The 23,091-nt window shown below is 45.7% G+C and overlaps 1 protein-coding gene across 2 annotated transcripts in view; it reads right to left on the bottom strand.

The window, feature by feature from the left end:
- baiap2b (BAR/IMD domain containing adaptor protein 2b) overlaps positions 1 to 23,091 on the bottom strand; it is a 136,156-nt gene that overhangs the window by 42,976 nt on the left and 70,089 nt on the right. For both annotated transcript variants that reach the window (XM_084323950.1, XM_084323951.1), the window contains exons 4-6: positions 9,363 to 9,424; positions 7,413 to 7,484; positions 4,723 to 4,860 (exon numbers count right to left, since the gene is read on the bottom strand). In XM_084323950.1, coding sequence (XP_084180076.1) covers positions 4,723 to 4,860; positions 7,413 to 7,484; positions 9,363 to 9,424 — 272 coding nt within the window. The remainder of the gene's footprint in view (positions 1 to 4,722; positions 4,861 to 7,412; positions 7,485 to 9,362; positions 9,425 to 23,091) is intronic.

The raw sequence follows: 23,091 nt of genomic DNA, 5'->3' as shown, positions 1-23,091 counted from the left end.
GTGTGTGTGTGTGTGTGTGTGTGTGTGGGGAGGGGGGGGGGGCTTCCATTAATTTGTGCTAAGCTAGGCTATCTTGCAGCCAGATAGCTTTCTATTGAACGCACAGAGAGGAAATTGGCATCTACTGTATCTACTACCACCAATGAAAGGGTTAAGCGCATTTCCCATAATGTTGGCGTGTTCCTTTAAGTTGACTAATAGTGGTTGGACTTTCTCAACTAATCAATTAGGTGATTTAAATGGACAAACCTGTATAATCTGAGTCTCTCACATACAATATATTTAAATATACTGCTTACCAGAGATGTGCTCTGCATTTCTTTCTTCAGGAAATAACTCATCCAGCATGGAAAGAAACCATTCAAAAAATCAACTAACAAAGTCTTGACCGACTAAGATGAAAGGGACAAGATGAATGGACTGAAGGACTAAGAGGGGACAGCCTTGTGTTTTGATGGAGGTTTTATTTGAATTCTAAAGTAAATAATCAATCATATGCAGGAGAACAGCAATGAGCATGCACATACGAACATACACTCATAAACACACACAGAATAATATATCTGAAATTGTATAACCACTCTTTCCCCTCTCTCCATCCCTGCCTCTCCCTTTCTCTCTCCCCTTCCCCCTCTTTCATTGTGGTGAGAGGCGGATAAGAGGCGGATAGCAAGATAACAGCCTCCTCTCTGTATATTGTGTAAGAGAGTCCGCCCACCATTATGTCATCACACAACCTGCAGGCAGACGGGCAGACGGGCAGGCGGGCAGGCAGGCAGGCAGGCAGGCAGGCAGGCAGGCAGACAGACAGACAGACAGACAGACAGACAGACAGACAGACAGACAGACATGCAGGCAGGCAGACACACAGGCAAGCATAGGGGCATATAGACTCTTTGTCTGCTAATGCCTATGCTAGAGCATTTTCTCGTATTAGGGGTGGTGGGGGGGGGGGGGGGGGGGGGGGGGTGGAGTATGGATTGCCTCAGCCAAATTACCTTCCCTACTTCTACAGCTCTATAAACAAACGTTACGCAATAAGATTCAAGTGCCCCGACTACTGTACGTCAATATGGAAATGCTAATTAGGTCCAATTAGCTGCTGGAACCCTATTGTTAGGATCATTCTTATTTTTCTCTGGTAAAAATGTCAATGAAACTCAGAAACCACAAGTCCTAGACGTAGACCAACCAAACTCGGCAGGTGGGTTTAACATGATTTGTTGAGCTTCCTCTGGTGTTGTGGTCGTGGTATTCACTGACCTTTGGGAAGTATTTTGACATGTACATGGGTACCTTAGTCGTATAGTGTATCTTGTAGACCAGGCCCATTGCAAGTTGCTGTACTCTGTCGTCTACTCTAAGCCATCCTAGGTTGTCAAAGTGTGCAGGGGTGAGGTGGGTTCTAGGGGTAAGGTCAAGTAGTATTCTGACCAGTTTGTTTTGTGATGTTTGTAATCTTGTTTTTAGCGCCTTTGAGGTGCTTTGGTACCATGAGGTGCAAGCATAGTCGTAGTACCCTTGAATGAGTGCTCCTGCCAGAGTCTTCAGGGTATTCTTGTTTACCAGAGAGGAGATCCGGGAGTTAGTCACTTGTCTGAGAGGAAGTCACTTGTCGTCAGTACCCTCCAGTCCTCGATTCGCACTGGTTATCCTCAGTACGCTTCAGTCCTAGAAGTCACGCTGGTTATCCTCAGTACGCTTCAGTCCTAGAAGTCACGCTGGTTATCCTCAGTACGCTTCAGTCCTAGAAGTCACGCTGGTTATCCTCAGTACGCTTCAGTCCTAGAAGTCACGCTGGTTATCCTCAGTACGCTTCAGTCCTAGAAGTCACGCTGGTTATCCTCAGTACGCTTCAGTCCTACACTGGTTATAATAAAATAATTGCACGTCCTTGACTGTTTGAAGCACTTGTATCCCTCTCACTGCACTACAGAGAAACACCGTCTTCAAACCACTGGGGCTTGGCAGGGGGTCCCCATCTCTTATCCCGCTCAGCAAATCAAATCACATCAACCCCAGCGGCAGCCTTGGATTAACAATAACATTGAAGCTAAAATCCCATCAGAGAGAGTGAGAGAGCGCGAGGGGGGGGGGGGGGGGGGTGGGCGACGACGACTTCCCTTCCAAGCAGATTCGAAGCACTGTGCACCACACACACACACACACACCTAAGCTACATTAGTGATCTATGTACTGTATATAGCACAATGGACTGTAGTAGTGTTGTTAAGCCATTGTATTTAGTAAAAAAAATCTTTTGAATGTATCTTTTTTTCCTCCAATAAAATAGAGTGCGCTGTAAGAGATGCATTGAGTTTCCTCTGGGACCTCTTTTATCTCCTGCAACTGCTGGGCTGTGGCCAACGGGATCACGTTTCCCTGCTGCTGTCATAACCATTCCATACGGCGAACCTTCGACTTGCCAGCTGGCCAATCAGCTCCTCTCTGCAGGCTGCAGAGCCAGAATGACTGCTTGGTCACACTAATAGCATGGTAGCATCAAACGGGTAACAATTCACAATTTTGGACCCCAAGTCCAGTTCCCTACTTACCAATATAATGGTTGTAGATAGTCATTTCTCAGCGCAATCCATGATGTTCTTCAAAAGGAGATACCCACAATTCTGGCTAGTTAGCCAAAAAAGATAAATGTAAAGCACAGTCTGCACAAGTCCTGAAATAAATGCTGAAATCTACTCCAAGGTGCAGCCAAAGCAAAGCAGATTGCTTTAGAATAGGTTTAAGTGCTTTTTGAAGTGGCCCCATTAACTTGACATTCGTTTTGTGGCTAACTAAGGATGAGCCGGGTATCCAGTATGAAGCACAGCGTGGCCTGTACTGAGAAATAAAAATAACCTTCAACAGCAGCATCAATGAGTAGGGAATAGAGCGTGGAGCCGAAAACTCTTGACATACCCTTTGAAAACGCACCATTCAAATGATTTGAATGTCAGTCTCCTGTTTGCGATGGAAGACCCCTTGACTAATGTCTCATTGTTTTAACACAGCCACGCTGTCTGGCTACTCATACTGCAGTGGAGATAAAACCAAATATCTTTGGCCCTCTTTCCCGATAGGCCAACAGTCCTCAAGTCAATAAACCCAGCTGCCAAAACATCAGGACCATTATCTTCCTCCAGTCAAAGCCTGCCAAGGCTTTGGGACGGCCATGGGACGGCCAAGGCTTTGGGACAGCCATGGGACGGCCAAGGCTTTGGGACAGCCATGGGACGGCCAAGGCTTTGGGACAGCCATGGGACGGCCAACGCTTTGGGACAGCCATGGGACGGCCAAGGCTTTGGGACAGCCATGGGACGGCCAAGGCTTTGGGACAGCCATGGGACGGCCAACGCTTTGGGACAGCCATGGGACGGCCAAGGCTTTGGGACGGCCATGGGACGGCCAAGGCTTTGGGACAGCCATGGGACGGCCAACGCTTTGGGACAGCCATGGGACGGCCAACGCTTTGGGACAGCCATGGGACGGCCAACGCTTTGGGACAGCCATGGGACGGCCAACGCTTTGGGACAGCCATGGGACGGCCAAGGGCTGACACTTGGCCAATGGCCACATTGTCCAAGGAGGCTTGTTCCACATAATAATAATCATCATCATCATCATCATCATCATCATCATCATCATCATCATCATCATCATTAATAATAATAATAATAATAATAATTCATTTAATTTATATAGCGCTTCTCAATGACCCGAAGTCGCTGACAATAGTCGGGAGCAAAGTAAAAACAAAGAAACTAAAACAAAGAAACTAAAACAAAGAAGCAACAAAGAAACAAAAACAAAAGGAAGATGAGACCATGGGGGGAACAGGGAAGACAGCATGATAGCACAAAAGACAGGAGACAGACATCAATCAGGTTGGAGGGGGGGGGGGTTATGGGTGGGGGGGGGTTGAAGGCAAGGGAGAACAGGTGGGTTTTGAGGCGAGCTTTGAAGGTGGAGAGTGTAGGGGAGTCTCTGATGGACTGAGGGAGGGAGGTCCAGAGTCGGGGTGCAGTGCGAGAGAAGGCCCGATCACCAAAGTTTTTGAGTTTGGATGTCGGGACAGTGAGGGAGGCAGTGGAGGAGGACCGGAGGGAACAGGTGGGGCGGTAGGGAAGAAGGAGATCAGTCAGGTAGGGGGGGGGCAGGCTGTGGAGGGCTTTGAAGGTGAGGAGTAGTGTTATAATAATAATAATAATAATAATAATAATAATAATAATAATAATAATAATAATAATAATAATAATAATAATAATAATACATGTCAAATGGACAATCTATACCTCAAGGAAGAAGACTTTATTGCAAGGAAACTATAAGCGTTTGTTGTTTCCTTGCTTTATTGTAAATGCACACAAGTCAATTGAAATGTCTTTTTTGCATATCCCTCCGAGTTACACATATACACTGTCCCCCACAATGGATTTCTTCAGAGGTCAGAATTACGTAGACAGAGATGGTGGGCAGGCGCTGTAGATGTAATACCACCTACCCCTCCAGCTGCTAGCTTTCAAACTGGAATACAACCTCATGTCTGTGCCGGGGGTCGAACCAGCAACCTTTCGGTTACCGGATAAGCACTTCTCACATCAATCTTCATTGACAAAGTGGTATCACGAGCATTAGGAATATTGAAATCATCAGCAGTAACATTAAACCACCCACCCACCCACACACCCACACACACACACCCACACACACACACACACACACCTGCATCTCCTTGTCTCCGTATTTGGAGGGGTTCTTGCTGCCCTGGCTCTTCCGGCGGAGTTTCTTCAGCTCGGCCTGGCACTTCTCCAGACTCTCCCCTTTGCTCTTGTGCTCCATCTGGTACTTCTTCAACGCGGCCTGAGGGGGGCAGCACAGAGTAAACAGGGCACCATGATCTCTCTCAACCATCATAAACATACATTTACCTTTAAGTGCCGCTTTAAAGTAATTTCAGACCATGCTAAGGAAGAACGGTCACCTGCTATTGCAAGAGGCTGACTGGTGCAGTATGGGGAGAGGAGGGTTCAAGGATGGATGGTATTTGATTAGTGCTATTACAGAGTGGTTCCTCCTCCACCTCCACCTCCTCCTCCTCCATCCTCTCTCCTGTCCAGACTATCCTTAGTGGTTTAAAGTCCAACTCACTGTGTTGTCATTCATCCCTGTGACTCCAAACGATGATGAGGAAAACGATCGATAATGTTTTTCCTAATTTCAAATCTGCCATAATGCTGCATTCGATTATAACTCAGAGGTTGGAAATTCCGAGTTCCTAGTCCCAAACTCAGGTATGATTTCTCAACCCCCAGTTCAAGCCTGAGCGTCATTTGAACATGGCCACCAACGTCGTATAAATGTTAATATTGTTATTGGCTGTTTCAAGAGTACATATATTAGCTATATGTCGTTGTAAATAGTATTTTTTTTTTTATCCACTTTTTCTCCTCATTTTCTATTTTTCTCCCATCCCCAATTTCGTATATCCAATTCTTCCCTCCCCTGTCTTGAACGTTGTTAGACTATGCCTCCCACAGGTCGGTTGTAGTGAGGACAGAAGCCTTGCATCACGTGTCCCCTCCGGTACACAAGGAATTTGCTTTGGACGTTATCGGTGCGACATTAGCGGACATACATTAACAGACAGATAATACAATAAAGAGGTGGAGTAAAATAAAATGAAATATGAGCTAATGTATTGGTTCCGTGAACCTCTCCCCAAAATAAAACAAAAAAACTCAAAATTTTCATAAGATGATTCATAATTCATGAAGTGGATACGGAAGCAATTTATGTGACTTTATTGCATTGGCTAGGATGATATAGAGTGGGAAATTAAGGAGACGATGGTTTTATGAGAATGTGGATCATATCCCCCATAACTTAGCTATAACAGAGACAGATCTCACATGGGAGGGGGGGGGGTGCATAGTTTACATAACAAACCTGAATACATTGTGCTTAAGAGGAGTCTTCAGCGCAGAGCTACTGGTTCTGCTTAGGACAGCTACAGTACTCTGAATAGAGTGCAACTAACCTATCTCAAGCCCTGCCCTCTTTTCTGGATCCTCCAATCACAACTGTCGCTTCTCGAAATAGGTGAATTTGTTCAAAAACAAGGACAAGCGGAAGAGGAAGGAATCTGGAAATGTATATACTTTTTTCTTTATATACACAACGAACGTGGCGAGCGTATGTCAATTTGATGAAAATGTAAACAACTTTTGGAGAGACAACATTTCTGGTCAAGTGACCTCTTGTAATTGCTACTTTGATCACTTTTGGATACATTAAAAATTTTCCAACTTCACTGGCTAGCTAACTTTGGCTAAAGGCTCTGAAGCTGCTTTAAGGTTTAGCCAAACGCGGCACAGTGTTATGCAATACAGACACTGAAGCACCCCCCCCCCCCCAAGCGAGCTATTAGAGAGATACGGACCACAATGCATCAAAGTGATCCAAACACTGCACTGAAAAGAGCAGTGTGTTTATTTCCAAGCAATAGAAAGATGGTTACGTCTCCACGGATGACAGGTATGACAGGAGCCTCTTAAGAAAGTTGTTTACAATCCACCAAATGACATATTCACTCCTGTGGTATATTGAGTGGTGCCATCAACAAGACGAATGAGAGAAGATTCAGGTAGAACTGAGCTGTCCCGAGCTTCCCCCTACTCTCCAATCACCAATAGACGTATCTCAAACCCCACCCTCTTTTGTGGTTGAAGGATCAAGAAAGGGGGCGGGGTTTCAGATTTGAGCTCAATTGCTGCTTTCAAACACATTTTCTTTCCCGTTTTTGTTTTCTTAACCCTCCTATCACAAGCATTGCTCGGTCAAGCCAAGAGAGCTTGGGGTCAGTTCAGTCCTACATGTAGATGTACAGCAGAGTGTATGATTCCAGAGCTAGAGGTCTTGACCCCTATAAACATCTCTGAGTACAAGCAATTCTTGTCATGCCTAATGGTATTTGTATATAATAAATAACCGTTTGTGGGGACACAGATATACTCTAGTCTAGAGTGTACCAATTCATCTGTATGGGTATTTCAACTTTACCATACCCTATTATTAGCAATGAAATATTTGGACACCCACCACCTCTACAACTAACACTAGGGCTGGGAAGGTATATGAAAAAAAAGGATATTGAACCGTTTAATTTGAGTCATTTGAGTTCATCCCAAGATCGATCTTCTAATCTATGCCTTTTTTCAGTGGATGTGTGGAAGATTTTCCCGCAACGTTATTGCTAGGCCTCCTAGTTTGACACTAGTTTTCCTTGTGTCAAAGTTCTACTGAACAACTACCGATCAAAATCAGGACATTGTGAATCGAAATGGAATCGGGTCATCGGTGCCAATAACCAGCCCTGACCACCACGCAGTCACTTAACGGGAAGATGAACTCACATTGAGGTAGCGAGCGTCCAGCTCCACCTTCTTCTCCAGCTCAGTCAGAAGCTCATTGTGGAAAGACTTCAGCTAGAAGACACACAGAAACACAAAAAAAGTTTTGAAAGCAAAAGTCATAACCTAAAAAAAAAAGGACATTAACCTCAAGCACTTGCACAATGATGAAACCACACTTGAGTTTATTTGTTTTCGTGAGGAATGCTTCGGCCGTCTCAATCGTGTTAGTGGTGACGGTATGACTTGAAGGGCTGGTGTTTGTTTTGCGATAGGAAACCGCCAAACCCGCAGGATGAAGGGGAGGATGTCTAGTATGTTAAATGTCGTGCCAAAAGTCGATTTGTGGTGTATGTGTGTCTTTATAGGAAGCAGAGTTGATCAATCGCCCCAAATGTCACTTAGTGAACTACAAAAGACAAAATCGTTAAGTGTCTTTAAATAATTAAGCCCCAAATGAACACAGTGAGAAACCTTCAGTTGACTGGCAAAACAAAATGCAAGCTTTTTCAGATGGCAATAAAAAAATATTTAAAGGAGAAGAAACAGAAATAGGCTTCCATCCGGGAATACACTGTAAAAGGAACCTTATCAAACGGCCTCTCACCCGCTTTTGACTTCTCTTATCGTTTTTTCGTGGGGGACACACAATATTTTCTTAAACTTTTATCAGTGGGATGTGATGCTGAAAATACAGAAGTGATGAGATTTAGGCAGACAGGAACAATGGAGTCAGGAGGACACTGTGTGGTCGAGACTGGAGACCATTGTTTGTTCCCGTCAGTATATAGAGTGAGGTCTGGATCATGTCGCTCTGAGATTCGCAGACCACTTTAGACCAAGAGGGTGTGGAGGGTTTTTTAGTGCAAAATTAATGTTAAATGTCACTTTATGACTTTTTGAGATTCTTTACAAGGCCTGCTCCGTGGTCACAGAGCGGGGGCCTGTCGTTGTTTACATTTGCGACCGACTGGATTGAAGATATTTTTGTCCCCATGACATTTATTTATCTGGACCTTTGATAGGAGGACTGACAGTCTCATCTCTCCACACCACGTTTTAGTGCCAGCGTGGGAGAAGGGTCTGGCAGGAGTCATTATCAATGTGCACTAGGGAGAAAAAAACATTCTGGGCTGTTTGTATTTTTTTCAAACCAATCGCAATCGTGTAGGGTCACGGGTGGCGCTAAGCCCAAACTCCACTTTGCAAAATAACGTTGGGGGAGAGATGTTTCTTCATCGAGGTTGATCATGAGAGTGTAGATCAAGGTTGATCATGAGAGTGTACTGTAGCTTGCTAGCTTGATGACATGTTGTTTATCCTGGAGACTGTTTTGAAGGAGAGGAAAATAATTCTGACTGAATTAGTCGGACAATGGGTGGCTTATGCACACAATCAACATCCTGTGAGTCGGACTAGACAGCATGCGACAATAAGCATGATATTCACCTGACTTCTGTGGCTGTAATAGGTTTGTTTACATTGATAATGTTAGTAAACAGAGGAAAGAAGCAACAGGTCTGCAATCAATTCTGGGTCCCAAGCCATAGTTTAAGAATCACTGCTTTGGGTGTGTCCTGGTGGCTCTGCAAGCCCGATACTGTGTGGTTGCATCATCCTGGGTTCATATCTGACCTGTGATGTAGTGGGGTGGGGGATGGGGGATGGGGGGCAGGTCATTCAGTGCTCACTGTCTACTACACTCTATGAATCCCAGTCAGACAGTAGGTGCAGTAGCTCACTTCCTGTGTGACCTTTGTTTGCATGTCATCTCCCCATTGTATCTCTATACTATCCCATCAAAGAAAGCAGAAATTCCCATAACATATCTTAAAAAATACTGTATACAGTATGTACAGTATATGCTCCACTTTCTCCTCAACATAACCACCACCACCACCATCATCACCATCAGGACCATCACCAACATTACCACAGCCACCCTGTGCTCACCATCTCCTCCAGCTGCATTTGGATCTGTCTGTGGACCTCCGCCATCTGAAAGAGCACCTCCCCTGGACAGAGAGAAAAAAAGGAAAAGAAAGAAAGAAAGAAAGAAAGAAAGAAAGAAAGAAAGAAAGAAAGAAAGAAAGAAAGAAAGAAAGAAAGAAAGAAAGAAAGAAAGAAAGAAAGAAAGAAAGAAAGAAAGAAAGAAAGAAAGAAAGAAAGAAAGAAGGAAAGAAGGAAAGAAGGAAAGAAGGAAAGAAAGAAAGAGAAAATATTCAATCTTTTCAGTGTCTATTGAAAGCTACACCAACGTGCATCAAGAGGAAGACCATGCAGCTATACACAAAACAGATGATAGACAGGTGGATGAGGCCGACGAGGGAGGAGGGGAGGACGGAAGGGGGGGGGGGGGGGGGGGGGGGGGGGGGTTGGGACATGATGAAACAAAGGTCGAGTTACAAGCAGACAAAACTCAAACACTGAAATAAAAAAAATACATATCTATAGAATGTTAAGAGAATTTGCAGCAAAAAAACAAACAGAAGAAACTGAAAAAATGCAATGAGTTTATGAATAGATCTAAAAAGAAAACTTTCTCTATATTGAAGCCATTATTATTTATCTTTAATTATTTCATCAATATGTACATCACTACGGCTGAGAAACATAGAAATGTGATGAAAGAAAATCATATCGACGAATAAATCAGGGGAGAAAAAAAAGACATCAAAAAGCAGAACAACAAAAAGAGAAATTGAAACAAAAAAAGGATGATTCATGCAGCCAGGGAGATGCGTGTTGTTATAAAGATACCTACATGCTGCCTCTTCTGAATATGCAATGCATTGTCAAAAAAAAAGAACAAAAAGGATCTAGTTTGAGCAAAGGACGGAGGGAGAGAGACCTTGGAGAGAGACAGTGAAAAGTTCAAACTACACCCAGAAGAAGAATGAGACACAGAAACGAGGCAGTTGAGCGAAGACCCTTGACACAAGAGGTCAAGGCCGCTGTGATGTCATGAGAACTTTAAACAAGACTTCCACTGAGTTCAGTTTAACTACCTACCTACCCACCCACCTGTGGCCTCCCTCCTATTGTATTCACCCACAGATCTACGTGAGATCTACCCACAAATGTACTTGAGATCTACCCGAGATCTACCCACAGATCTACCCACAGATCTACCCACAGATCGATTTTACTCTGTAAAATACCTACCCCAGATAACCTTGTGATAATTCAGTTATTGTTTATTACGTTTTATAAGACAATGGAGCTAAAATATTGATTGCTTTTGCCTAGTAGCTTATACACATGTGAATGCCCAATGTAATTCGGATAATTCATATTCTGTATTCATATAGTTTTAAATGACATTTGAGTACCTCAGACCTTATTATCTAAAGATGGTAAGTTAGAGTATTGTGTTCATTCATAGTTGAAGACTAGAGATTGAGTACTTTCTGGTGATATATCACATTCACGGCAGCAGTGAATCAGGCAGCTCAATGCCCGATTAAAAAACAGAATTTCTAATAAAAAGGGAAATTAACCTGACCAAGTTACTGATTAGCTGTGTTTTACCTGTTTTCTTATATTGGCCATATTTAGCTTTTCAAAGCAAGAAGTGCACACAGTTTCAGCAAACTTGGAGCAAGTCACCAGTTTGTGCTGTAACACCTTAAGGGATTCAATATGAATGAAAACTCATACCAGCTTCAACAGCCCTTGTTATTGAGGTTAAGCTGTGCCTGTTCCAAAGTCTTTGAAGAGTTATCAAAATGTAATTAAAACGGGAAATTAATGCGACCCGACCAGATTCAAGACTGGGGGGAATTTAGGCTACAGCCCGGTCCAAACCCCAGCAGGTCAGGCCCAATCGGGTTCGGGCAGAGAATAAAATAATAATACATTGTATGTGTTTGTGTGTGTGTATGTATTGTATGTGTGTGTGTGTGTGTGTGTGTGTGTGTGTGTGTGTGTGTGTGTGCTGTGTGTGTGTGTGTGTGTGTGTGTGTGTGTGTGTGTGTGTGTGTGTATTGTATGTGTCTGCGCGTGTGTTTTCAATTTCAAAACAGAGTTATACGGTTCTTCATCTCAGGGGTTAATTTGTAATTAGCCAATTTACCTATCTCAAACCCTGCCCTCTTTTCTTGATCCCCCAATCACAACAGTTGCTTCGTTCCGAGGGAGAGAAAAAAAAGGCGGAGTTTGAGACGGGTCAATGATGAGAAGCACAAGTACAGATAGAGGGGCTGTATGAACAAATTGGCACCCTGGTAAAAAGTTCAAGTTATATATCGTATAGCTTACGCTCTGCTCTATTGGAACTATCCCTTTATCCAATCTAATAATGAATCATTTTCTCCACAATGCACACACCCATCCGCCTGGCCACTAGGGGTGGGACGATACATCGATCCAGATCGATATATCGATCTATTATCAATAATCAAATAGGATCGATGCAACGTAAAAAGATCGATTCATATTGCGATACTCTTATTTTGAAAATCCGGCGACGTCATCGCCCCCGCGCCCAGTGTTGTGAAACTCCGTTTAACATCAACAGCACACAGCAGTAGCGTCTAGAGCGTCACTAGAGCAAGACTAGTGTGCCTATTCTGTGACCCAAAACATGTCCCTTGCTGTTTTATTCCGCAACGGGTCCAATGCATCTAACCTGCTTTGCAATCCTCGCCACTCCATTATGCCCACGTCGCGTTTAAAGATCGAAGATAACGTTACGTTAGCGTAAGCTAACAAGCTAACCCAGAGCCATAGGCAGAGAGAAGTGGGGACTGGGAAGGAGGGTGCATTCGCGGGATAGCCCCACTAACAGGATCTGGCCGGTACTGCACCTTCGGAGTCCCAATATGCCTTTTCCAGCCAAAATACAGCTCTGTGACAGTGAATAGGATATTAATATCGAAAAAAAGAAAAACGAACCAAAAACAGTGAACAGGAGGTCTATTTGTATTAAAAACAATAGATTGTTTTTCATTTAAATGTCTGGAAGAGCTCAAAAATAAAAATGTCAAATGATATTTCCATTGGCTTTTTTTGTTGTTGATTTAAATGTTACTGATTGTGTTAAATGGGCATATAATATCGTCTCATATCGATCGCAGGCACCTGGATCGAATCGTATCGTGGCAGACTGTGTGATATCGGATAATATCGTATCGTTGTCCAAAGAATCGATATCGTATCGTATCGTGATGAAACTGGTGATTCCCACCCCTACTGGCCACACCCACATCCGCTCCTCTACATAAACGGGGTCGTGGCCACACCATCAGCTCCTTCCCTATTTTCACCACAGAAAAAGTGCCTGTATACACCACTTTAGAGTTTAGTGCCAAAATAGTTTGTTGACGAGAAGAGGAGCTGCGTTGACATTGTATCTTTCAACTGCACAGCTTGCGAAGGTCGGCTCCAGGCTAGAATCCTTTTCGCTGCCCCTTGGTGGCGTGGAGGGGGTTCTAGTCTGATGCCCCATGATAACATAGGCTCCTCCTCAGTGAAGTCATAGCTTTGTTTTCCTGGGACCGTGATTCCGAATCTGCGGTTCAATTCCCCGGGTCTCTGGACAAACGGATACCCTCTGCCGCCGCGCTGGCCCCGCTTTTCAAGACGAAAAACACCCGGCGCGAGGGGGGTGAGCTTGGTGTTTCATTATGAGAATATCTCCGAGCTCAGGTCGGCTGCAGCCCGCGTACAACGAAGGGCATGCTGCCGATGCCGCTGTGTCTGGTAAACACAGTTCTGTGAGAGGGGCGTATGTTGCCTTTTTTCCTTTTTTCTTCGGATAAGAAGAGGAAAAGACAGCGGCTGTCTGAAGTGTTGGCCTGTATTGCTATTCTCACGTTGTACAGCTTCAGTAGAAGCCGCTTAGCTTGCCTCTGCGTTAGCTGGCGGCTACGCTCGGCTAGAAACGTTAGCTTGATGCTATCAGTTAGCCTGGAGTTAGCTGTTAGCTTATGCTACAACCATTGGCGCTAGCCGTGAGGATAGCGGGCCCTGGCAGTCTGACTACGATGTCATCTCTGGCAGAAGATGTCGTCGGGCCTGCGCCATGACCGGCTGCAGGAGGGGGGCGTCACGCCGGAGCAAGGCTCCAGCCATCGCCTCTTCTGGCCTTGCCAGCGAGAGGCCTCGTCAACGTGGTAGACCAACCTGTGTTGCGGCCTTTCGTCCTGCGTACGTAGGTGCAGGTAAGATGTCCGTAGGACATTGCTCCACTCTTCCTTCCTCCCCCTCCCGAATGTTTTTGGTTAATAACGATGTCTTTGTTTAACAAAACATAATTATGTTACTTCACTACATTTGGAGATACGACGTGTGGTGTGAAAATTGTCTTGGTCGCTTTTGTATAGCTTAGGTTAGCATTGGCCAAGGCTTATGTCTTCTCTCTACCTAAAAACAGATTTTGTTTTTTACGTGAGTAAAATGAACTGGGTTTTTTGTTGTATGATGAGAAGTTGTGTGTGTTCATGTAACGTTTAGACAACGTGTCTGAGTCCACAACTGGCTGGGTGTTACCCTACAGCGCTGTACATAGTGGCATATGATCGAGGGCCTGAGTCCCTCTCTTAGCTTGTTATTCTTTACTTAAGGGTAATGATAAAAATAACGAGTGGCAAGTTTTCACACATAAGCAGAGCTGTGGGAAACCTGTTTTTCAAACGAGGTTATCGGTTGTGGCTGGCGTGCATGATGTAAAGCTTTTACTCTATAGGTAGAAGTATGTGCTTCATCTGGCGCGCCATGCGCCTGGTATCACGGCTCTGTTTTTTCATTTGGCGTCGTATCAGGGGTGAGGTGGTGAGGGGGTGGGTAAAATTATTCCACCGGTTTGCCCCACGGCCCATGAGGTGGGCCACCAGGAGCAGCGCATTCACGTACTGTCCATCTTGGTGGCGCACTCTGTGATGTTTTAGATCGACACGCGTACCTACCCTCCTCTATAGGACTGGGAATGGCGGCGTGACTAGGACGCGGGACTGGTTCTGGTCACGCCGGACCAGGTCAGTTAACCCGTTGTCCGCCGGGGCGCAGATCTGCTGTTCTGGTACCCCGAAGGACTTTGTGCTTTTCCGGGGGGGGGGGGGGGGGGGGGGATGCCGGGTCGGTCCGGGCTTCGCAGGGATTGATGTCGTGGATGTGTGTGTTATATGTATGCCACTACGAGTTGCCCATAACAGTGATGTGCTTGGTCCATACTGTGTTGTACCTTGCACTGTGTTGGGTGGCCTGGTCCTTCTCCATTTATTTCACCCCTCCCTCCCCTTCCCGTTCGTTCCCTAGTGGCATGTGGGATGCGCGCCTGAGTGGTCGCGGGTCCTACTGTGTGAAGGTAAGTCCCACGGTCTGCTCACCCTGTGCATTTTGGAGTGCTAAACCCTCTTCGCACAGTCTGATCCGATTCCCTCCCGTCCTCCTCTAGGGGGGTCCAGGGGGCTCGGGTCCTCCCCGGTTCTGATGGTTGTGGGGGGCCTCAGCGGGTACATTTGTCGAGCTTCCGTTCTGCTCAGCTCCTGTGTTCCAATAGAGCAGAGCGTAAGCTATACGATATATAACGTAAGGTTATTCTATAACCCTAGTTATGAGTATAGCGAGCGCTCTGCTCTGACTCACTGAGGACACCGTGGTCTTCGCCTTCGGTGGTGAAAGACTTGGGAAGGAGCTGATGGTGGGTGTGGCCAGGCGGATGGGTGTGTACATGGAGAAAATTATTCATTATTAGATTGGATAAAGGGATAGTTCCAATAGAGCAGAGCGCTCGCTGTAACGGCAATTTTTCATTTCCAATGTCCTGTTTTCTCTTGCCCGTTACTTCACAGGTATGGTAGGGAGTGATCTTACGCAGTAGACACAGCAATGATGGATGTCCAGTCGTGATTCCAGGTTTAGGGGTGTTTATTGCTGAAGTTGCAGTTGTACATCAAATTTATTGCCAGTGTGGGTTCTGTAGGAATTATATGGTATTCTATATTTATTTGGTATTTCTTGGCTTCTGGTTGCTGAGCTGCTGAGCTTCTGTTACTGAGCTACTGGTAAGAACGGTGTGCTCCTCACTACCTGTGTCCTAGTTGATTACTGCACATGTGACCCTAAATACCTAACCAGTGCTGTCAAATCTAAAACCCGCCACCAGGTGTCCAATAATAATATTACAAATAATAAAATAATATGCCACCATCATAATGGCTCCTACACTCGCTATACTCATAACTAGGGTTATAGAAAAACCTTACGTTCAAGTTTCAAGTTCAAGTAAAAGTCCTTGGGATGCAACACATAAGTTGTTTGACTGCAAATTGAGTGCCTTAGCATAACAAACCTACAGTAGTTCAGGCTATATATAGTGCCTCCTGAAGGAAATAATTGTGAAAGTCGTCCGAAATACTTTGAGCAAAATATGAATAATTGAACATATTCCAGAGTTCTGTCACTGATCTACAGAGCTTTAAAGCAATGAGGGCTAATTCAAGATAAACGAGCCAAACAGCTTCCATTAGCAGCACTCGTCTGCTGTAGTCACAAGGCAGGGTTCTACAGAGCGGCTTGTCTGCTGTAGCCACATGGCAGGGTTCTACAGAGCGGCCACATGGCAGGGTGCAGGGTTCTACAGAGTGGCAACATTGCAGGGTTCTACAGAGCGGCCACATTGCAGGGTTCTACAGAGCGGCCACATTGCAGGGTTCTACAGAGCGGCCACATGGCAGGGTTCTACAGAGTGGCCACATGGCAGGGTTCTACAGAGCGGCCACATGGCAGGGTTCTACAGAGCGGCCAGCCGGCCACATGGCAGGGTTCTACAGAGCGGCCACATGGCAGGGTTCTACAGAGCGGCCAGCCGGCCACATGGCAGGGTTCTACAGAGAGCGGCCACATGGCAGGGTTCTACAGAGCGGCCAGCCGGCCACATGGCAGGGTTCTACAGAGCGGCCAACATGGCAGGGTTCTACAGAGCGGCCAGCCGGCCACATGGGCAGGGTTCAACAGTGCGGCCTGTCTGCTGTAGCCACATGGCGGGTTCTACAGAGCAGCCACAAGGCAGGGTTCTACAGAGCGGCCCTGTCTGCTATAGTCACAAGGCAGGGTTCTACAGGCAGGGTTCTACAGAGCGGCCTGTCTGCTATAGTCACAAGGCAGGGTTCTACAGAGCGGCCTGTCTGCTATAGTCACAAGGCAGGGTTCTACAGAGCAGCCACAAGGCAGGGTTCTACAGAGCGGCCTGTCTGCTATAGTCACAAGGCAGGGTTCTACAGAGCGGCCTGTCTGCTATAGTCACAAGGCAGGGTTCTACAGAGCGGCCTGTCTGCTATAGTCACAAGGCAGGGTTCTACAGAGCGGCCTGTCTGCTGTAGTCACAAGGCAGGGTTCTACAGAGCGGCCACATGGCAGGGTTCTACAGAGCGGGCCTGTCTGCTGTAGTCACAAGGCAGGGTTCAACAGCACTTGTCTGGAGGCCTGGAGCCACTAGAGGTTTCACTTGGTCCAGCAGATTGGTCACTGGCTTGGAGAACAAAGTGTCTTTAGCTCTCTGCTCTGTGTCACTGACCCACTGACCCACCCTCCTCTCTCCCCTCTGGTTGTGCCTCATGGACTTCCCTTCAAATCAATTAATTGTTTACCTCTTTGTGATTTTGTATCATTATTAACTTGTTAAAAGGTGCTGTAAGTGGTGTTTATTTGTTAAAATAAGTGTTAAATAGCTCTACATTCCAACAGCCATCACTGATAGAGTGTTTTGGTCAGTGAACATGGGTCTCACATGGTCCGACAAATATAAGAAAGAAAAACTAGCGCGTTACACTTCCCCAGTGAGAGTCCTCGCTGTCAGGTGAAAAGAGGCTGCTGGCTGTCTCCTATGTATCGGAGGAAACATCCGATAGACTTCAGAGCTCCCTAGACCGGCAAGTGGGGGGGAAATGCGCGCAACAACCAGGAAGGGGAGGGGGGAATTGGCATAACGACTAAATTGGGATGGGGGGGAAATACAGAAAAATAGGAGAAAAAGTAGATACAAAAAAAAGAAATATGTCTAGGGTTCTCTCTCCTGACCAGACAATCTATATCAGTGATGGCTGTTGGAGTGTAGAGCTACTATTTTAACATGTTCCAGTGGAGTTGCTCAGTGGCCAACGGTGGCAGACTGTGGTTGTACTGGGCAGCTCCCAGGTGTGAATGGAACTGTGTGAATGTGAAGCAGGGCATACCTGAAAAAGAGCATCCGTGCTCAGAGAACCTACCCTGGGTAAATAAAGGTTAATAAATTCTAGGGGCAAGTAGAACTCCAGTCTACTGGCCGACACGGGCAAGTGGGATAAACCCTGTATAGGCTACTATGTGATGTGTGTCGAGGCAACGCATGTTGTCGCAGCCTCACACTGAGCAGAACGGGGTGTAAAGGGGCATTAGTGGACTTATGGACATTAGACAGCGAACTCATCGTAGTGGGTCACACATAGCAAGTGTGCTTTTTAATGGGATAATAGCGGCTTAAGAAAGTGCTGAGGTCATCTGACAATCTGACAGACTCACTGGGAGATGGGGGGGGGGGGACTTAGGCATGAAGCAGGGTGGTGGGGAGCTGATGGTGGTGAGGAGGGGGGCAATCCAACAGCCCTTTGCATCTCAAATCCACAAAAATATTAAACACATGTAACACACACTGCCACACATAAAAATGGGGGATTTAGGTAAAAAAAATTAAAATAATAATAATTTAGCTGCACAGACTTTTGGGGTCACAGACTTTTGGGGGCAAACATTAACAGTCACAGACGGACACACAAGAGAGATGGTGCAGTTCTGCCCTTTCATAAAAAGGACTCTATAAGGCAGTTCAGTCATCTCTCCGATATGCAAACTACTTGCAGCCTCCCCCGCCCATTTGGCCTATGAAAATGCAGTGACAGCTATACTGCGGTGTGCGAGTGTTCCATTGCTTTAAGCAAAGGCATTAGGAGTAGTGAGCAGATTAAAAAAAAGGGCACTGGTGTGTGTGTGTGTGTGTGTCTGCTACCAATCTCTCCTTTGATTCTTTGGAATGTGCCCAACACACTTTCCAGCCCATCAATCAAGAAACAGCCAAGCTAGCAATCAATCGACTGGCTATGAATCAATGAACAGCCAAGCTGGTGATCAATCGACTGACTATGAATCAATAAACAGCCAAGCTAGTGATCAATCGACTGACTATGAATCAATAAATAGCCAAGCTGAGGATCAATCAACTGGTTATGAATCAATAAACAGCCAACCTGGTGATCAATCAACTGGCTATGAATCAATAAACAGCCAAGCTAGTGATCAATCGACTGGCTATGAATCAATAAACAGCCAAGCTAGTGATCAATCGACTGACTATGAATCAATAAACAGCCAAGCTGAGGATCAACTGGTTATGAATCAATAAACAGCCAACCTGGTGATCAATCGACTGGCTATGAATCAATAAACAGCCAACCTGGTGATCAATCAACTGGCTATTAATCAATATACAGCCAAGCTGGTATTCAATTGACTGGCTATGAATCAATAAACAGCCAAGCTGGCGATCAAGCAACTGTTTATGAATCAATAAACAGCCACGCTGGTGATTGACTGTCTATGAATCAATAAACAGCCAAGCTGGTGATCAATTGATTCGCAATGACAACCGGTCTGAAGTCAAGTGCTGCTCTCTACACAAATACTGTACTGGTGTGGGATCTGAAGAAGAGGAGTAACGGAGGATGTGCACTGCAGGTCCACATACACACATGCGCGCACGCACGTGCACACACGCACACACGTGCACACACGCACACACACACTTCACCCTGCATCATCTCTTGACCCTCTCTTCTCAACACTTTAGCCCCATGGCTAAATTTATGGGGTTGGTTCCATGCCAAGGTCGGCCACTCCCACTACCGATCAATCACACTTTCAACCCACTTTCACTTGGAAGAAACCACCGTATGAAAGAAAAGTTTGGGGGGGGGGGGGGGGGGGGGGGGAGACACACACACGCGCACACACACACACATGTAAAGACAACATCCACTCTCTTCCCCCTATCCTCACTTCAATCCCTCACTCCAACTATGCCAAGACAAAGCCTTCTAGCTGGGGAGTGAAATATAGCCCAAGGATTAACTACAAATCACAGTATGGGGTCTACAGAATAAAATATGTATATGCATGTATATCTTTTTATATACTGTACAGTATATCAGATATGTTCATGTAGGCTAATGGGATGTCAACTCCAATACAATATACACTGGACTTTGTTGCATGCCTCCCCCCCCACCCCCCCCCCCCCCCCCCCCATACACCTCATCCTAAACTGTTTTGAACAGCCGTAACAGCCAATAGAATATAACAGATCTTCCAGAGTACAGGCCCCTGGCTGATGATCACCCCAACCCCCATGCCTGCCCCCCCCCCCCCCCCTCTTGAATGTACTAAAATCCAAGAGTACTCCATCTCTCATTCTGAAATACTGTGCTTCCACTCAGCAGGCCACCTAAAGCCGCTTAGCAATAATCAGAGCAGATCACAACACCCAAGGCTTAGGGAGACAGAGCCACATTGTTGTCTGGTCTCAGTGGAGGAGGAGGGCCTGGATCAATGATAGAATACACAGTCAGGGCTGAGGGGCAGCTTTTCTGCTGGTCCTGACTGGGAGGCTTTAACTTTGAAAAACATCTTCATCGCTATTTTTAGTTTGTAAGGTAAGGGTTGGGTTTATACACTTTTATGGTGAAAAATCTAAAAAAAAAGAGTCCACCAATCAATAATCAATACTTAGGCGTCCCCTCAATAGCCTGTTTGATATGGGGTAAAAACACCCACATTTTCCAGCCGATTCCATAATTGGACAACTTCAAAGTCTGATGTTCATTAGTGCCGCTTGCGGTTTCATTGTAGACATTTTGGCAAAAGACATAATCGGGCAGTTTGAACTGAATGAATAGTCATTCCAATTTGGTGCATTCAGGAAGTGTTTGCACACAAACAAAAACAAGCAAAAACAGATACGTCAGTGTTCGTCTAATGAGAACAAAGGTCCCATCATTAATTCCATAATTCTGAGGTTTTACAGCACTTTCTTAGTGGAGTGATTAGGTAAGTCCCTTAGAAACAGGTTCCAAAACTAAATAAAACATGCTTCATAGAATTAGCTTCCAGGAATTACCATTCCATTATCAAACTGGATATCCTAGAAGGGGCAAAGTTCCATTGGGGGGGGGGCAACTATACCCTGAGCTAATGCCTGAAACCCCTGTGTGAGGGTTGTCAGTCACTAAATGGCCAAGCTGCAAAGTAGAAAAACAAGTGCAAATTCACAATAGCTGCAAACTTTTTTGCGATAAGCCACTCCCATTACCACAATCCATTTTAGCTAACTGACATAAACACACATATCTTCAATGATCGAAGATTAAAAAAAACTGTACAACTGTACAAGCAAAACTGTACATTGGAATATTGACGAAACCATACTTGGTCATTTACTGTACATTGGAGGGGGTTGGGTTAGGACATTTACAGGGGCCAGTTTCGAATTGCAGTCTCCCGTAGGTGTTCTTTGAGAGTGGTTTTGAAAGTGGGTAGTGATTCACATTCCTTTACAGCTTTGGGTAGGGCGTTCCACATTGATGTGGCATAATTGCGAAACGTGTTTAGTCCCTTGTTTGAGCCGAATCTGGGTTTAACATGATTTGTGGAGCTCCCTCTGGTGTTGTGACCGTGGTATTCACTGACCTTTGGGAAGTATTTTGACATGTACATGGGTACCTTGGTCGTGTAGTGTATCTTGTAGACCAGGCCCATTGCAAGTTGCTGTAATCTATCTACTCTAAGACATCCTAGTTTGTCAAAGTGGGCAGGGGTGAGGTGGGTTCTAGGAGTAATTTAGTTTTTAGCGCCTTTGAGGTGCTTTGGTACCATGAGGTGCAAGCATAGTTGTAGTACCCTTTTTTTTATCCGCTTTTTCTCCTTATTTAAAAAAAAAAAAAATCTTCATCCCAATTTTACCTCGCCAATTCTCCCTTCAATTCTCCCCTCCCCTGTCTCGAACGTTGCTAGACTATGCCTCCCACTGGCCGGCTACAGTGAGGACCAAGCCTTGCATCACGTGTCCCCTCCGGTACACGAGGAGGCAGCTGTCGCATCTTTTCACCTGAACAGCGCAATCTCAGTGGCGAGGAGTAACACGTGGGAGGCTCACGCTGCCCCCGATACTTCCTGATTCTGCTGTACAGGCGCACCAACCGACCTGTAGGAGTCGCTGTCCACAACGTCCAATCCCCACCCACCAGCTTTCCCACCCCTAACACTGCCAATTGTGTTAGTATGAACAACCAGCCAAGCTGGTAGCAAAGTCGAGAGCTGGGCCCGAACCCAGCATCTCCTGCGTTAGTGGCGAGCGCCTTGCCCACTGCGCCACTTAGCCGCCCCAGTCGTAGTACCCTTGAATGAGTGCTCCTGCCAGAGTCTTCAGGGTATTCTTGTTTACCAGAGAGGAGATCCGGTACAAGAATCGAGTTTGTTGGTTGACTTTTTTTTATTACATTGGATGCCATTTTGTCACAGGAAAGATTTGCCTCTAGGAAGGAACCTAGGTATGTAATTTCATCTTTCCTTGTGACAATATTGTCACCCACTGTAACTGAGAAGCCGTCGGTCTTGCTGAGTTTGTTATTTGAACCGAAGAGAATGGACTATTTTGCCCAGGTGTAATGATAGTTTGTTATCAGTGAGCCATATGCAGATTTTGCCTAGTTCCGAGCTGAGGGTTTTTTCAACCTGTAACTTGTTCTTGTCAGAGACCAGCAGGGCTGAGTCGTCCGCGAACAGGAACAAGTTGCAGTCACAAGCTGACGACATGTCATTTGCATAAATTAGGAACAGTAGCGGTCCTAGTATGCTTCCTTGTGGAACACTACAGCTCACTGGGAGGGGGGGGGGGATAGGGTACCATTTACCTCCACCATCTGTTCTCTCCCCTCCAGGGAGGATTGCATCCAGTTCACTGATCGACTATCAAAACCAATTGCTTTTAGCTTGTCAATCAGAATGGTGTGATTGACAGTGTCGAAGGCCTTTTGTAGGTCCAGCATGACCATGCTATTTGCCCGCGTCCACCTCTTGTTTGATGTGATTGTTTAAATAGAGAAGGCATGTGTCAGTGGAGTGGGATGTTCTGAAGCCAGATTGGAATTCGTAGATTAGATTTTTTTCCGCAAGGTACTTTTCGACCTGTTCGTATACTATCTTTTCCATGCCTTTCGAGATGGAGGTAAGGATAGAAACAGGCCGGTAGTTGCCTGGGTCTAATTTGCTGCCCTTTTTGTGCAGGGGTGTTACTCTCGCAATTTTGAAGTCCTTAGGGACGTGTCCCTGTTTTATGGAGAGGTTTATTATGTGTGTGATGACTGGGGTGATGGCGGCTGCTGAGTCTCTGAGGAATTTGGAGGGGATGTTGTCATGGCCAGTGGCCTTGTTAGGTTGGAGGGCGCTCAGTTTTTTTAGTACCTCATCTGTTGTTACCATTTCCGGTTTGAAGTCGTCTTTGTGGGCCCCTAGGTTCTTGTAGTATGCTACTATGTGTTCTACCCCATAATGCCCTGAGTGGGAAGGTAGTTTGTTTACCAGTGTTGTGGCTATGTTTGTGAAGAAAATGTTTAAGTAATTGGCTACATCCAGCTCGTCTGTGATGAGCGTGTTG

Source organism: Notolepis coatsorum (assembly GCF_963971535.1).
Source record: "Notolepis coatsorum genome assembly, chromosome: 10".
Classification (NCBI taxonomy): Eukaryota; Metazoa; Chordata; class Actinopteri; order Aulopiformes; family Paralepididae; genus Notolepis; species Notolepis coatsorum.
Note: the sequence above shows the minus strand (reverse complement) of the source record. Positions and strands in the feature narration are given on the sequence as shown.